Source organism: Haliotis rufescens, unplaced genomic scaffold (genome assembly GCF_023055435.1).
Source record: "Haliotis rufescens isolate VD_foot unplaced genomic scaffold, xgHalRufe1.0.p SCAF_5, whole genome shotgun sequence".
NCBI lineage: Eukaryota > Metazoa > Mollusca > Gastropoda > Lepetellida > Haliotidae > Haliotis > Haliotis rufescens.
In genome coordinates, this window is record NW_025964223.1 from 26,106,615 (window position 1) to 26,123,340 (window position 16,726).

The 16,726-nt window shown below is 37.0% G+C and overlaps 2 protein-coding genes across 7 annotated transcripts in view; one reads left to right on the forward strand and one right to left on the reverse strand.

Moving 5' to 3' along the window:
• The first annotated feature begins 4,193 nt into the window (after positions 1–4,193).
• On the forward strand, positions 4,194–8,040 carry LOC124110803 (wee1-like protein kinase 1-B). The gene is made up of 7 exons (XM_046470225.2): positions 4,194–4,844; positions 5,454–5,687; positions 5,825–5,946; positions 6,085–6,339; positions 6,463–6,608; positions 6,741–6,994; positions 7,186–8,040. The coding sequence occupies exons 1-7, from the start codon at positions 4,315–4,317 to the stop codon at positions 7,328–7,330; spliced, it is 1,686 nt and encodes a 561-aa protein (XP_046326181.1). The 5' UTR covers positions 4,194–4,314; the 3' UTR covers positions 7,331–8,040.
• A 2,001-nt stretch (positions 8,041–10,041) lies between these two features.
• Positions 10,042–16,726, reverse strand: part of LOC124110784 (inositol 1,4,5-triphosphate receptor associated 2-like) — a 177,356-nt gene continuing 170,671 nt past the window's right edge. For all 6 annotated transcript variants that reach the window (XM_048384574.1, XM_046470217.2, XM_048384575.1 and 3 more), the window contains 4 exons: positions 15,430–15,584; positions 14,724–14,792; positions 14,251–14,379; positions 10,042–13,766 (listed from right to left, as the gene is read on the reverse strand). In XM_048384574.1, the coding sequence (XP_048240531.1) occupies positions 13,547–13,766; positions 14,251–14,379; positions 14,724–14,792; positions 15,430–15,584 (573 nt within the window). In that variant the 3' untranslated portion in view covers positions 10,042–13,546. The remainder of the gene's footprint in view (positions 13,767–14,250; positions 14,380–14,723; positions 14,793–15,429; positions 15,585–16,726) is intronic.

Below are 16,726 nucleotides of genomic sequence, written 5' to 3' on the forward strand. Positions count from 1 at the left end.
ATATATGTCAGAGTATGTATACGTGTGATTCTTTCGACATAAACAACAAGATTTTATCACAGTTTTACACTTTTAGAGAAACAATACAAAATTAAATGAAAACTGTTCGGGATTTAACTAACTGCCAGGTAAAAGCAAGTATACACCAATGTTTGACTAAACATAAATCAAACAAGAAATGGTTATTCGAGGGTGATGTATTTGATACAGGTATCACAGTTGTGTTTTGGACCTTCTGTTTGCAGAGTTTCGGTGACTGTTTTCAGCCCTGTAACGTTTTCATAACGTTTATAATTTTTTGGGGAAAAAGTGTATTTTTTTAGTGTATAATCTCTTTTGCCCGGCAATTAATACTAAACACAAAATATCTTTTGACATGTTGTATTATTATCTCATTATCATAAGAAGAAGAAGAAGAAGATTTATATCATAGTGTCACCCGCTGTACATATAAAATGACAAGGCGAGAATGTTAAAGCTAAGCGGCCGGCCATAATGGCCTACGAGACACATTCATTCACATTCATATAATCCCCCGTACAAGCATAAGGTATAAAATTGCAAGCATAGATGAACACTCAAAATGGATAGTTTCATTTAAAGATAGCGATAAAATTACATCGTTTTTATTTCAATGCACAATACCTACTAAACGCGGTGTTATTTATTAATCATTCACACAAGCACTAAATAACATGTTATACAACGAATTATTGTTTCAGATAGCTCCCTTCGACATAATCTTATCTATATTTACAGAATACATCGACTTTATTTGCGTAATGAGCATTGTAATTTCCTTGATACTTGATCATAAGAAAACTTGATGTCAGAAATAATTGCTTGATGTTTCAGCACTTTGTTTTGTGTGATTATTAATCAAGCTATCGTGAGTTTGTGTAAAGGTAATTGAATGACGATCACTGTCACAGCTGGAGAGGGAATATTCAGATAAAATGAGGATTTGTCATGATAAGGCAATCATGTTTGCAAAAATGTCGAAAAAACAACTTATTTCAGTTGCTAAAATTAATTGACACGTTGTTTGTTTTACATTATCCAGAAGGAAAAACAAACCTCAACTTCTATTCTCCTTTTGGCAGTGTTTGTACACGGTGGCAACCTTTAGAGACAATCATTAGAAGAAATATTTGGAATATACGATTTCCTTGTATGTCACGTGCTGTAATAAATGTTTTGAATGATCGATTGATAATTAATCTACAGTAGTGGGTTATAATTACAAAATCGTGCATCACATGCTTCTTACGAAAACATTTAACCACTTTCAACGTTAGAGCAGGATATGACCCATGTTGCCCAGTCTACAGTGTTATTGGTAGACATGTGGTCTTTATTCTGTACACCCTTTCCCCATACGGTGGCCGTCTGAACTCTGTCGGTAGAAGAAACATGTTTTGACAGAGAATCAAACTGGTAACATGTGGTATACGAAGTCCCTAAGTTGTATCCCCTAATGAAGCATTGAAATGGGGGGTAAATTAACGTTATGCGGGGAGTCAGCTGGGGTCGAGTGCCGTTTGATCTTTCGCCTGACCCCCGCCTCGGGACACTGCCCCCTGAAAGGAGACATTATTTCCTATGTGTTTTTATAACATGTTGCCTCAAATGCACACACGTCTCGGTGCAGACAATGTACTTTTTTAATTTCGCACTGTTGTACAATCATCGAATTGTATTATAATTTCTTTACGGTGAATAATTCATTTGTTTTAACAAAGCCCGAGTGGTTTCCTCTGTGACAACATTGTTCTTTTATCTTTAGCGCGGCGGCGAACTTCAAAAGGGTGTCACTTTGCGCTTGCTGTAAGATAATTAAGGCTGCGCGAGGTGCCCCAAAGATAGTAAACTCATCTACACAAAAAGACAATTTCACAGAGTTGTAAATGTTTAAACAACTGCTAAAACACCTAATGTTAAAAGAAATGAGTGTGAAAGTGATTGTTTTGGTGTGGGATAGACACACGGTTAGCGTGTTGTGTTAGATGTTTCCTTCAGGCCTACTCAGCAAGGAAATAATGTGATTTAAACACAGTATTATTTCCGATAGGTACATGAACTTCATTACAGGAACGAGATCTCATACATTATGCACAAATCGGAAATAAACGGAATATAAACAGATACAGATCTTTGAAATTATGTGGTCAGTCTTCACTACAAAATGATCCCTGACGTGTTTGGCATAGATACACTAGTGTGTTCACCTTGCTCCCAGTGTGTCGTACTTTCAATGATGCATGCAACATTAATTTATTAATTCATGGATATATCAAAACTGAAATATTTCAGTGAGAGAACATATGATATAACGGTGAAGTGTCTGAGGCTTATATGTCTCCTCTTAGACATTACTAGACACATTTGAAAGGCGATACTGACACGTCTACCGTTATGCAATAAACATTCCCAATCACTCATCAGCTGCACCATTCCAACAGTGTTTCCGCATAGACCATTCTCTCTGTAGGAAGCAGGGTCCCGTAGCCGGCGACTAATGACAACTACAGCGGCCGTAATGAAGGCTAATGTTCCTCTAATGCGTTTTACATACCCCGCGATAGACCAGTATCTTTGTCTTTGGAGAAATCGACATAATTATATCACTGTAAGTGTCATAAATATGAAGGCGGTGAATGTATGTTGTCGTCATTATATAGCAATTCACGCCATTAAAACGATGTTCACATAGAACTTTTATAGAATTTCAATTAGACGTTAAGTGTAGGGTGAAATTACACACAAAAGCCGCTCTTTTTTTCTCAGCATGAACCCATCATAGATTATAAGATATTAATTTGCATTTAGTTGATCCTCTAACCAGACTTTCTGTTGTAATTAGAAACGACACGGAATTAGCTGTTACGTGTACACAGAGGTCAGGACCCCTGGCGCTGTCGGGTCAACTGTGCATGCACGGAAGTCGGAACATATACTCTCACATAAACCGGCATTGTCATGTTGCACAACACACGCACGCTGTTTATTCCAGGCACCCATACTCAATGAGTTTGAGGTCAGATATGGAATATAATCGCAATCAACCGGTACTCACATTTCCTCCACAATATACAGATTTTACAACAGTGATGAATACAATGGTCATAACTGCAAACTATTTACATCGCTTTACGGCACACGGTGTGCCTATAGATACTCACAATAGCAGTATTACCATTGCACACTGAAATAATTGATACCGGGCGTTTCAGCATCACTATGATATATCAGTAAATAAGGCTAGTCAGTATGTGCGGATATCAGTGATGTGTCATTTGCTCTTAGTACGTAATAATGCAGTAATTATCTATATTTCGTTATGACATGACAAGGAGTCTATTATGAATCATAACATCTTTAGCATACATATGCAACGTTTCAGGGCACTGGTCCTTCAACCGATGAAGAGACAAAACGTAGCCCCGAAACGTCGTGTATGCATGTATAATAAACAGGTTTTATCCACAATAATACTCCGTCATGTTTACACCCTACTCTTAATCTACACCCCACCCCATCCTGTTCTCCATATGAAATGTTGGGTTCATATAAAATAGTATAAACCAGTGTAAACACAATAAATCATAGAATAGCATACGAACGACCTACAGATTTATACGGAAGGAATGTATCTATCCGAACGCGTGTATTTAAAATTCCTAAGGTTACAGCGACATTATTGCATGATATATAATTTGTCTAATTGAGGCATCTTTTGAAACCATTTCAATTAAGGATAGTGACCATCTGTGGTTTACAGATAATTACAGAGTTTGTTTACAATTACAGTATTCTTTTTGTTATTTATTCTTAGGCTTGCGCTTGAAAACAATTGGTAATTACCAACTGCGTGGATCTTTAAAGGCAATATTTCATGGGGATGCTCAGTTAACAATTGAAGATGTCAATGCTAATTATTAGGCGCAAGTTATTTTGCTGTAAATACATAGTTAAATCTCTGTTGAAGCCAATTGGGCGTGGACAAAATTAGGATCAGAAATTAGCTCTACTCTTTGAAGTTTCCCAATAGGACGTCTAAAAACAGTCCCGCAATCTTTACTCATCTACAAAAACAACAACCAACCGAAGCCAGTCGAGCATGGGATAATATGACTGGATGAACCGCTACGGGCACCTGCTGTCTCATTGGCTCACGCGATCACGTGATTAACGGTCCCGCCAAATCTAAAAGGGAGACGAGTGAACGAGTGATCACCAGTGTGTGGATTCACATCGATCGAGTGCGTTGGATTACTTATTTTGAGAATTACCAGTGAGTGCTATATATCTGTGATGATGTCTTGCGTCAAACCAAGACTGAATCGTAGTCGACGATCGATGTTGCGGCGAGAGGAAGGGTGTATCATGAAAACTCTCACATACGACGATTTCGACGAGACCAGTCTACATACATCAACACCATTTGCGGAACAGCCTTCGGATTTTCTAGAAGTGGATTTTCCATCACCATCACCTGTGCCTAGCCCGAGACCCAGAAGACGGATTACTAGACCCCGGAGAATGTCTCCTGTGGCAGTGACTCTTTCTTTCGAGGATATGGAAGACGACGAGCAACAAGTGCCCGGTGAATGTGATTTTTCCCCTAAATCTATTTCCCCTCCCCATCGAAGACTGCGTGCCTTGAGACTGTTCGATACCCCCCACACACCCAAGTCACTACTTCAAAAAGCACAGAAACAGAAAATCAAGGAATCAAGGAAGAAATCCCCATCAACAGAAAAAGTAGAAGCTAATGTCAATCCCTTCACACCCGGAAACAGACAGAGTGTTGGGACCAAGAGAAACAGATCGGATTTCGAAAGGTAGGTGGTGGCGGCCATTTTTCGTTCAGCCCCTTTGACCTATATTTAAATGGACTGACCCCTTCAAATTTGCATCTTGTTAGAATCGAAAATATGTTTGACTATACGCATGTAAATGTTCACGAGTTCGTATTTTGAAGTAGTATATTATTTTATTTAAATTTCTGACCATTATTTTTAAATTCTGATACGTATTTTGATCTCTAAATAACAGTTGTTTATGGAATGTTTACAAGACAGTTGGTTGCGCTTGAGTGCCCACTGAAGCCAGTTTGAACTGGTTGATGTGGTGAGGGTTAAACTGACCATTTCGTACTTGACCAGTGGGTGTATCAGAATTTAAATGGATGGATACCAACACCTCGGGTCTAATATGACTCATATTGCTTATGACGTCAATCGGTAACAATAAGTTCTGGAAATTGCCATATTTGGAAATGACTGATGTTTTGTAAATAGATGATCACATCATCCCTAATTTTGTTCAATTTCAAAATGACTAGGTTTAGGAGGCTGATAATTTAAAATTAATAAATAATTGCTAATAACTTTTTAAAAAAAGAAAGATTTTTGCCGAAGTAATAATTTGTTTGTATTTATTTTTTACAGGAGTTTGCTAGATGAATCCATGAGTGATGAAACAGAAGATGTCGTCGACATGCCATCAAACAAGAAAATTGCCCTGCATGAAATCAACACATCCCGCTATAATGAAGAGTTCTATGAGGTCTGCAAGCTCGGTGATGGAGAATTCGGTAGCGTGCACAAGTGCGTCCACAGACTTGATGGTTGTACTTACGCCATCAAGAAGTCAAAGACCCCAGTAGCAGGCAGTGTCTATGAGTAAGTATTACAGTCATAGTTTAATTTTTATAAGTAAGCAATAATTATAATTCAAATTGTAATAAACTATTTGTGAGTGTGACATGTAAGTGAACAATATGCGTTAAGATTTTAATGTTTCTGCTTATCTTTTCCAGACGCAATGCAATGAACGAGGTGTACGCCCATGCCGTCCTTGGAAAGCATGCACATGTTGTGAGATACTACTCCGCATGGGCAGAAGATGACCACATGTTTATACAGAATGAATATTGCAATGGTGAGTGCAAAGCAATTTAACAAAATGATACCAGTTTTCAAAATAAGATCAATCACTATGTCCTTAATATATTTGTAAGGATAATGTGTTGACATATAATCTCGATTTTTGGTATTAATGTGATATTTCTGTTTGTAGGGGGAAGCTTAGCTGACATCATCGAAGACAACCGGAGGTCGGGTGGTCATTTGATGGAATCTGAACTGCGACAGATCCTATACCAGTCCTCCCAGGGACTCAAGTACATCCACTCACAGAACCTGGTCCACCTGGACATCAAGCCTGGCAACATCTTCATCCACAGAAACCCCAAGTTCCTGGCCTCGCCAGAGAGTGGGATGGAGTCATGTGAAGAAGATGAAGAGCGAGAGGAGGCAGTCACATATAAAATAGGTATGTTTTGTGATTATTCAGAAATGGACTAATATAACAGAAGAACATAGTAAAAAATTAAAGAAGTAAATTGAATCATAAATTTTGAATGTTTATTATAAATGTTTGTTTTCTGTGTTTCAGGTGACCTTGGTCATGTGACATCAGTCAGTAACCCAGTGGTAGAAGATGGTGACTGCAGATATCTGTCCAGACAGATCCTGAAAGAAGACTTCAGTCATCTATCAAAAGCTGACGTATTCTCTCTTGGATTGACAATATTTGAAGCTGTAAGTATCCCCCATATGCATAACAATATATAAAAAAAATATCATATCTATCTTGTTATCATCATTTAGTTTTCTTTAGAAAACCACAATTTGATGTTTTTCTTGTGCTTATCTGATTCATTCTTTGTTTAGGCTGCCTGCAAGGAGCTCCCAAAGAATGGTGATGTGTGGCATTCCATACGGGATGGCCACCTCCCAAGTCTACCCCAATATAGTGCAGAGTTCCACAGCCTTCTCCAGAGCATGGTGTGTCCTGATCCCCGGGACCGTCCCTCCGCCCAGTCCCTCACTGTGCACCCGCTTCTGTGTCCCCAGATACAGATGACCAAGGCACAGTTGAGGAAAGAACTGAATGAAGAACGATTCAAGAACCAACTCTTGTCAATGTAAGTAACCTCAAAACACAACCCATTTAAATACATTTTAGGAGTTTAGTAACTGTTTGTGGTAGTTCTGGCATGTCCGTACCATCATGTAGCAGTCTAACTTGTATTATATCCTATTGGATTTATTATTCTTTTTACTATTCATACCTCTGTAGATGGTTGTGTGACATTGTCTTGTTTTTTGTTTCCAGGAAGCTGATTGAAGCCACACAGTTCATGACCCAAGTCAGTCCTCTAGCAGTACCAGTTGTAGCCAGTGCAAACCGAGTGCTTCCAAGATCAAGTCGGCTTATCGGCAACAAGATGAAGAGAAGCATGAGTTTATCTGCATTTTGAGCGTCAAACCACGGTTCTCCCTCCCACGATGTGATACTAATGTGCTCTACTTTTTATTCTTGGTTCATCCAAGCCCCAGGCTGTGACTAAAGTGCAAACAATGACTTCTACATGTGCCAGAAGATTGTATATATTAATAATGTGGACACAGGTGCTCTTGGTGACTTTTACGTGAGGATGGATGGATGAAAAATGTGTGCTGCAGAGATTCCAGAAACTGAACAGTGATAATTATGGCTGGAATTTTTTTCCATGCATGTGATAAGCCAGAGGATGTCTGGATCCCAGTGCCGAGTTCCTGAACAGACATTAGTTCACCACATTTCCTATGTAGCAAAATTCTAAACTATGTATCTTTTCTATCTGTCGGTTGTAATACTTTTGTAGTATTTCCTCATCTTTGGAATGTCATTCCGAGTTATATTATTTGATCTGAATCGAATAAGGTATTAAGTTCTTGAAACAAAGTTTGTTACGTTTGAAGTGTCAGTTGTTGTAGACATGGTGCTGTAAAGATTCACTTGTGGCGGTGCAATGCCTGAGGTGGCTGTTTACTATTACTTCAATCATGATTTGTAATTCTCTTGTCTAGTAGCTGAATATTGTTAGGGAATTAATTATGCCAAAGATGTTAATGTACAATTTTTGTAAATAAACGAATGACAAGTGTCAAAGAATAAAACAAAAAATCAAGAAATAAAAAAATCAAAGAAATAAATTTCTGACTTTTGTGATGTATACCTCATGGAAATATAAGCTTCTAAACTTTTGACAGGGATATTCAGGATACAGTTTATTGTGAAATATTAGCTTGTATCCCTATCAAAAGTTAGTATGCACATCTGGATTTATGCAGAAAAAGTTAATAACTACCATAACTGCGTAGATCCAGTCCCCCTCAAAAAACAAAAGCAATATTGGGTTTCCAACAGAAACAACTATTGGGGGTTCTCTAACATGGAGAATTGGGATCAACAGTAATATTGGGGGGACACAGATGTTAACTTCTTGACTGCTTGTTGGTCAACTAAAAAGAAACTGCCTCTGGTATCTATATTTTCATTTTTGTCCAAACAAGACAAGATGTGTCCTTGTTTAAAATCAATATTTTTTATTGTATTTAAGAGTTATTGGGCCAAATTGGGTGGAATCTGGATGGAGGGGTGAACAACCTTGGAAATGACCAACAATTTCTAATGTGTTTATGAGGTAACTACTCATTTCAGCTGTTTTCTTTAGCAGGAATCTGTTCTGTGCCATGCTAAGGTGCAAACAATGTATGATAACTGCACGATTTAGTTTTGGAATAGATGGTTTTTTTCAGTGGTGCACACCCCCATTCGCTGGTATCAGGAAACAGTGATATGAACAGATGCTGCATTCGTCCTGCTGAGAAATCAATTGATATTTCAGTGCTGTCAGCACAACTAACAGAAACAATGCCGATGGTAATGCAAGTCTTGCAAACTGGCAATACATAAGTTTAACAACAATCAAAATTTGTATTGAACTTAAAAGCTGCAGATGCAGAAATGCCACAAATAAAGCCAGAACAATTATTAGAGATTTGTTACAATATACCGGGTACTGACATGTTATGGATGCACTTATTGCAGTTTTAAAAGTTAATATTTATTTCACACATATTTTCATCTAATTTTCAGGTCATGCCAACACCTGACAACAATAATCTATTGTCAGTCGTGAAAACAATGGATTTCAGTGCTTCAAAGGCTGTCAACAGTAGCCTATTGTTTGCCATACCTTTGAAGATTATGCCACATCTAATTACAAGGCTTCACTCAACCTAATTAAGCTCAAAGGATTGTTGTGTTAACTTCCTCTTTGGTTTTCTAAGTGAGCCTGTCTTTAATTACCCAAACAATAGGATGGTGTGAAGTGAACCTGACACTGATCTCTGTAGCTAATGAATCTAAATGTTTTCACAGTTCACAAGCTTCACAATCTGTTATGAAAACTGTGTAAAGAGGATTTGTATAGCTTTCTATGCTACCGTGAAGGGTGGCATGCTTACATTTCCTGACTGAGCAGTGTGCACTTTAACCAAAGGATAATAAGTTAAATTGATCTTTTGGGGGGTGTTTTGCTATTTAAAGTGGTATATGCCTTGACACCTAAATGTTGGCTTTATTTATGCAAAGCTGATGGGTGAGGATTACTGTTACATTTTCAATTGGAACCGACAATTCCCTATGTTTTTACAATTTCCTGTGTTCAGGTCTTTGTCACATTTGTGAATGCCTTAAAAACCAAATAGATTTACTAGTATTTAATTGAATTGTGTAAATGATGTAATATTTAATCCAGAACGGTTTGGACATTTATTAGAAAAAAGATGAAACTTAAAGTCAAGTCCATCCTTTCCTGATTTAGAGCAGCCTTGTTTGTGACATGAGAATCCTTGAAGTGTGGATGTGTCAGTAAAGGATTACTGTTATACTAACTTGATGGAAACAACTGCCTGTCCAGGCAATAAAAGTCCACCACATCATACTCTGACCTTTTCAACCTATCAAAGTGTCACAGTTTATGGTTTTTACCATGATGGACTGGTCAGATAAAGCAGTTGTGCTTCTAAGTCACTAAAACTCTCATCAATGCAGTTTAATGCGTCTCATGAACTTAAACCCCTTCTTTAAATAGTGTACATCTCAAACTATTTCCTTTTAATAGTGATGACAAAGCTGAGGTAGATCAAAAATATATTTATTGTTTCAACTGTAGGCTGAAGCACACAATTATTCAACATGAATAAAATCTCAATAAAACAAGGATAAATGATGGCTCTGTTTAAAATTACAATAAATTATTGAGGGACTATTGAGAAGTGTTGATGGCAGTAAGGGTATTGCTGACCACCACACAATTCCTGCCGCTAATGATTCTGTTCTGTCAAGAGCATTTCAACAATATATCAAGCGAAGCCATGAAGCCATCAGCTATGTGAAAACCTTTAAATTTCATGTTGAACTACCACAACTCATTCGTAAATGATTTTCATCCCATGTAATGTTAAACAACCGAGAATGAGAATATGAAATACATTTACATTATTCAAAACCTTTCTGAAAAAGTTGTGACGCAATACATATTTATGACTGCATCCTTTCCTTTTTCTCCAGCGGCAGATTTACTGTTAGTTTTGAGAAATATTGTCAGAAAAGCATCCTGTGGCACTATTACTGTCTTCACTGCGTCTTGATACATTCATGAACTGGCACTGATGTCGTTATTCTGAAGTACTTCATATAACTTACAAAATCTTGCAAAAACTTCGAAAAATCGAAAAAGTTTGAACTTGATTTGTAAATAAATATCACAGAAATGTCTGGGCATTGAATATAAATCACTATCTATAATAGTAGACATGAAATATGAAAAATCACAGCTAAGTATGTTCATCAAGAAAACCACCACGGATGTCTTATATTCATGTGACCGTGTGATATAAAAAAACCATTTTGATTGCCAAAATCCTTTTTCCAATTATAAACAAGGAAATAATTGCCATCCATACAATACAGGAAACACGATAAACAACTCAAGCACTTTTTTAACATAATCTTTTTGTGTTGTTTCTTTATGATAGATGCATTTTAGTGTTAAATATCACATTCACATTTTGAAGCATACACGGAAGCTTATCTGTAAATCTCACAGTAAAGTAAAGTACACAGTTTATATATTCTGTTGTATGTCATAATGTATATATTTAAGGGCTTAACTCACTGAATGTTTGAATGTCATCGATCAAATGAAAACCCAAATGATGAGGAATTACATACTATGCCAAACTGATTTCCTATAATAAACTACATTGTGTGAAATGTGTCAATAAAATACATTCTTAGGCTCTCATAATTGTTTGAGAAATGTTTCAATGAAAGTGGGTGATACACAAATTGGATAAATCTTTTTGTCTGGGTGTTAGAGATGTTAAAATCACAATGTATGCAATGTGCCCTGAATTTTGATGCTTCCACATTTCAACAAGTTTGGTTGACAAACATGATTCACCAAATGTAACTTTATTCTACAAGAAGATATATATATATATATAAGGGATTTTCTATGAATAAGTGATAAGTTTGTAATGCACTTTGGAGATGATTTAATGCACTTAATCAATATGAAAAATTCATTACTGTATCATATGAAAATAGTTAATGAATACAGTTGTGTTCTTTATTAGATGAATAAACACAAACATGTTGTAATATTAATTAATCAGCACCCTAAATAGTGTTCAAAATAAAGGGGGTGACAGAGGTTTGCTCCTGTAGTATTTGAATCTAGGGACCTCCTAACTGTTTACCTCTAAACAAGAGTTATGACAGGGACCCCCTGACTTTGGTGTCTAATTTCGAACACTGCTAAAAGATATCAGAATAAAATAACAACATGTTAAGGTCAAGACAAATGTACACACCTTTGCAGTTACAACCCACTTCACCAAATTTCTGTAGCAAACCTTTGATGGAGTACCTTTAGTCTCAGATGTTCTACAGTCAATCAGTGGAAGCGACTAAAATGCCATTAAATTGGGGGACTGGATAGTTTTATCCTCCCTACTCAGATTAATCATGTTGATATTGGATCACTTTTAGAATGTAGCACATTTGGAGTAAATTTTGTGCAGATTAACCTTCCCATCTGAAGTAAAGGACAAGTTTTGATTCAGAGCTTTACTGCTTACTGTAAATGGCAAATGTTAATGGTTTATAAATGCTAGCTATTGTTACTTATATATCTGACAAGTCTTTCAATCACATAATTATTTTAAGAATTTTGGGTATATATTTCCAAAATTAACCCCCAAGAAGGTGGATTTAGATTTTTTAAAGAAAAACCTCTACTTGCAAGTGACCAAAGAATTATTTTTCAATATTTCTTTTGCAACATGTAGGCATCCTGACCTAATCATCGGCTCACCAAACATTACCACCAATAAAACATTAGTTTCCAATTTGTGCTATCTAAACACCCAACTTCACTTGCTTACATTATGTGCTGTCAACTATCAATGCTACATGGATGGAGATTCACAGCTAATAACAAAACTTCTGTTTCCCAATCACCTATTATCCATGCGTATCTTCCCATGTCCCTTACACATATTTGTCAGTTTTTATTATCATGTGAACAGGTGAAGTGGGCTGATACCAACTTTGGAATAACATCAGTCACTTTGTGTACATTTTAAAACAGAAAGGCCATGATGAAATAAACATCCTTAGACATAGCTTTTCTACACATAATAAATTGTCATATTCTTATTAGAAAATACATCAGAAAATCATTCTGAATGCATGTCACTGGCAAAGTAGAACATGCCGCTCAAGGCTTATGTTGAGATAAGAAACAATTAATTGACTAGTACACAGCACTATCTTCAAAACATTGCAAAACATTTTTGATTTTTTTTTTTTTCACAAATACTATGGTAAAACTATTTGAGCTGTGTCAGTATCAACTGAATCACCATTGAAATTCTACTGAATTCTTGTAAACAAATTGATTCAACTAGAGGTTGAAGACAATACAACACACTAAAATTCACATAATATCAATGAGATGACAATTTTGATACTTTGTACAATATGATATAATACAATATAGATAGATATATATAAGCTTGTGTTCTATTTCATACCATTTACAGGCAATATAAATAGGTTTGGCTAATAAATAGAATGCACACAATCACAGCATGTAGCCAGTCTTCCAAGGCTTGAAATATACAGTTTCTTCACTTGACCATGATGACAGAGCACAACCTATCTCATCTGTACAACCTGAGAAACCAGTGGATCTGTGAGCTATTATCAGGGTTCTTCTCACACTGAAGAGTCTTTGCCTGAAGGTAAGGAATACCTTCCACGAGTCTCAAAACCAGCAACAGCAGTAGATTTGGTTGACAAAAACCCATCTTCCACCACCCAGGTATTGGGAACCATATATTGACCAAGATAATCAACAGTAGATGGATCTGGTTTGGCAATGATCAACATCTAATTCGGAGAGTCAAACCCAACCAAGGTTATCCAAGGTTGATCTTTCTGAACTGGCTAATATGAACATGCATTCCTCAGAGTTGGAGCCAAATATGGATGAGGGTTATCCAAGGAAGACACTGTTCACTGTTGGGTTTGCTGCGCATCGGCTCAATAGGCAATTACAGGCAGGGACAAAACTCTATACAGGTGGCACCCCGAAATGTTGGACATCTGTGTGGACCTCCATGCCCGACGCTGACCCTGGAAGTATTGTCATGATTACCATGCCTACTGCTATCATGAAGATGAGCCCTGCCAGTGCCATACGAAATGTATGTCCTGCGTTGTCCCAGCTTGGCTTGTGGAGGCCGAGGGCTCGCATTTGCATCATCCGCCTTTCAGCTGCTTCTTCCTTCTCTCTGAGTAAGGAAAAATTTATAGTCTTAATTGTTTTTACTAATGTCAACAAGATGAAAAAATGAATTTAACAACAAATGTTTTCTTAGATAACAACACATGTAAATGTTTGGTTGAAACCCACAAGCATGGTTTGATGCTATTATAAACAGGTCAAATCTGGCATATTAACCAGTAATCAGCAGATCCTGACATGGCCAAGGGACACAAATTATAAAGAAGCAATGTCTGTCAAACACTGAAGTATTGTGTAACCAGATACAGTTTATGAGGACTAATTGCTAGTACTAAACCACAGATGATCATTAAAATGTTCACAATTAAGCTACTGTTTTAATTTCTTCGGAATATTTTCTCAGTACTTGAATCGACAGGATTTTGGCAAAACTGTCTCACAATGCTTTGCAGCTTACTAGAAGTCTTGACCGAAATTGTGCTATTTGTACACAAAAGTTGCAATGAAGACAGTAAAAACATGTGCCTAACCTCTCGTCCTCCTCTTTCGACTTCTCCACCTTGTCCATGACATCCTCCAGACTCTGACCAATATTGTTCTGTTTCTCCCGGAGGTCTGAAAGTTCATGGCCCAGTTTGGCTTTCACACCATCTTCAAACCTGCACATCACAAACTCCAGTTAGACGAAAGAAGACATGGTATTAAAATCCAGCCAGACAAGATGAAGCTTATAGTAACACTATCAGGAAACTTAAAATGATATGTTTGCCACTGGTACCAAGCCTGAGTCTGGATATGTATTTAGCCTGTGATAGGCTAGGCCAATTTGTCGGTCTGTTTTCAAAAGTGTGTCCAATATCATAGGGAATATTTTCAGAATAACTCTTTGATTTTCATATGTCTGATCTTGTAAACTCAAAAGAATGTGACATAGGCTTAAACCATGCATATCTATATTGTCTGTTTATTCCATGATGCTCTTGACAAAGGGAGATAACCTTACCCTCTGTGATATGCCTCTTCCTCTTGTGAACCCTGCTTTGGTGGCCCATTTTCCTTACTTTCCTTGATCCTGTCAAAACCAAGATTTTATTGATAAATTTGCTATACAGTAAACAACTGAATTAATAAACATGGCCCTAACACTGATTACATGAGAAGGAAAATATAGATGAATTCTCCTAAATTAAGATCTCTTGAAATCGTTACAATGCTACCAAAGAAAGTTTGCTTATGGATCGAAAATCAAGCTGGTACTGTTGTCGAAGTGCAAATAAATGGATAGGTTCTCTATTTGGAGACTCATTTCTTAATGCAAGATCATAATCATTCACATTTCATAATGCACATAAATGGATAATAAGCCTGGACCAATTTATTTTCTTGATTAAACAGAGGAGCCTACTCCAAATTTGGAAATGGTAAAAAAATAAATATTATCTCTCTTTGAGTGAACAAATGCTTTAAACAAAATATATCTCTTTGTATTTTTGTCCAAACTTTTCTGAGAAGTTTTCTTCCATAAATTAACTTCATATATATAAGGTACTTATTGAATCAACTAACACAAACGTTTAAATCCAGGTATCTTCTTATTTATCTTTTTCCTCTTGACATGTTGACCAAGAAAATGTATAAAAGAATAATCAAGGAAATAATTATGGCCCAATATTATTTTATGTATCTAATGCACATGTTGTTGCCCTCACTTTTCTGTGGAACTATCTCTGGACAGTGAGAAAGATGAGCTCTTGGAAGACTGTACACTAGCTTGGCGTTCTAAAGAGCCGCGTCTAAAAGTAGTAGCTACTGCATTTCGCATCTGCGTATTGCCCACTAATGCTTGGAATCTCTGCCGGGGATCCTGAACAACAAGCACATGGTGTTACAATCACATTACAGGAGGATCTATGATTAAATAAATGATGTGACTATGTTTCCCAACACCTAAATTAAATTCTTACAACTTTCATTGAACAATGACATACTGCATATAAATATAAAAGGTTACATACCACTATTTCTTTCCTTCATTGAACTGATGCAGAGCAAAGAAATGTTTAAATTATAATGGCTGAATTAAATATGATATTATTCTTGGAATAAATAATTGCGCATCTTGTCAAGTTTATTGTTGTGATCGATATATTATGAATATATGAAAATTGTTTATTTTTGTTTCTTGTCTTTTCCAATTTTGGTCCATGATCAAGGGATGAATATAACTAAATAATGACACGCTACAGGAAATCTGCATTCAAGACATTCACAACAAGGTATAATTTCCTGGTGTAATCCGTTATTTTGAATCCAACTGACTTGAGAACATCCTCTGTATGGCAAACACTCTAAACGGTGACAATCAACAAGTGACAATCAACAAGCCAGGCATTGTTATACCCTCTAATGCACATTTTCACACGCTTTTCTCAAACATCCCAACTAGAAAAGCCTACAAGGGTACCCATCTTCCTTTTCAGCTCCCATCTCCCTGTTATGGTAATTTTATTGGTGTGCCCCCTGGACAGGGGGTTAGGGAGAGTTCTGTGGGGCAGTCACAGGGAACTGGGGGGAGTCATACAAGGTGGGGGTGTGTGGGCAGGGCAGGGATCTGGACGAAAGCATCAAAATTATAGGGACTAAATAGTTAGTCAGCTTTAGGGAAAGTGATGATTGTAGTATTTAAATATGCAGAGTAATGCATAAGGGTGTTTGGTGGTTGTTGCTATGGAGGATTGTGGAAGGTTTATTTAGGGTGGTGCTGGAGGAGGCGGAGGTTGAGGGGTGGGGTGTCTGGACAGTTACATGGATTGTTTCTCTGCTACTGGTGGGAGGCTCAAATTTCACCCCATGACCTGGGTGTCTGGTTTTGTGTTGCTACCTGAAGCACATGGCTGGTGACACCACATCAAACACACATCAGAATGACTCAGGCCTGTCAAATGTGTAATTGTCTCCAATGCCTGATGACCGATGACATTTCACCATCCAACCATTGACACTTTA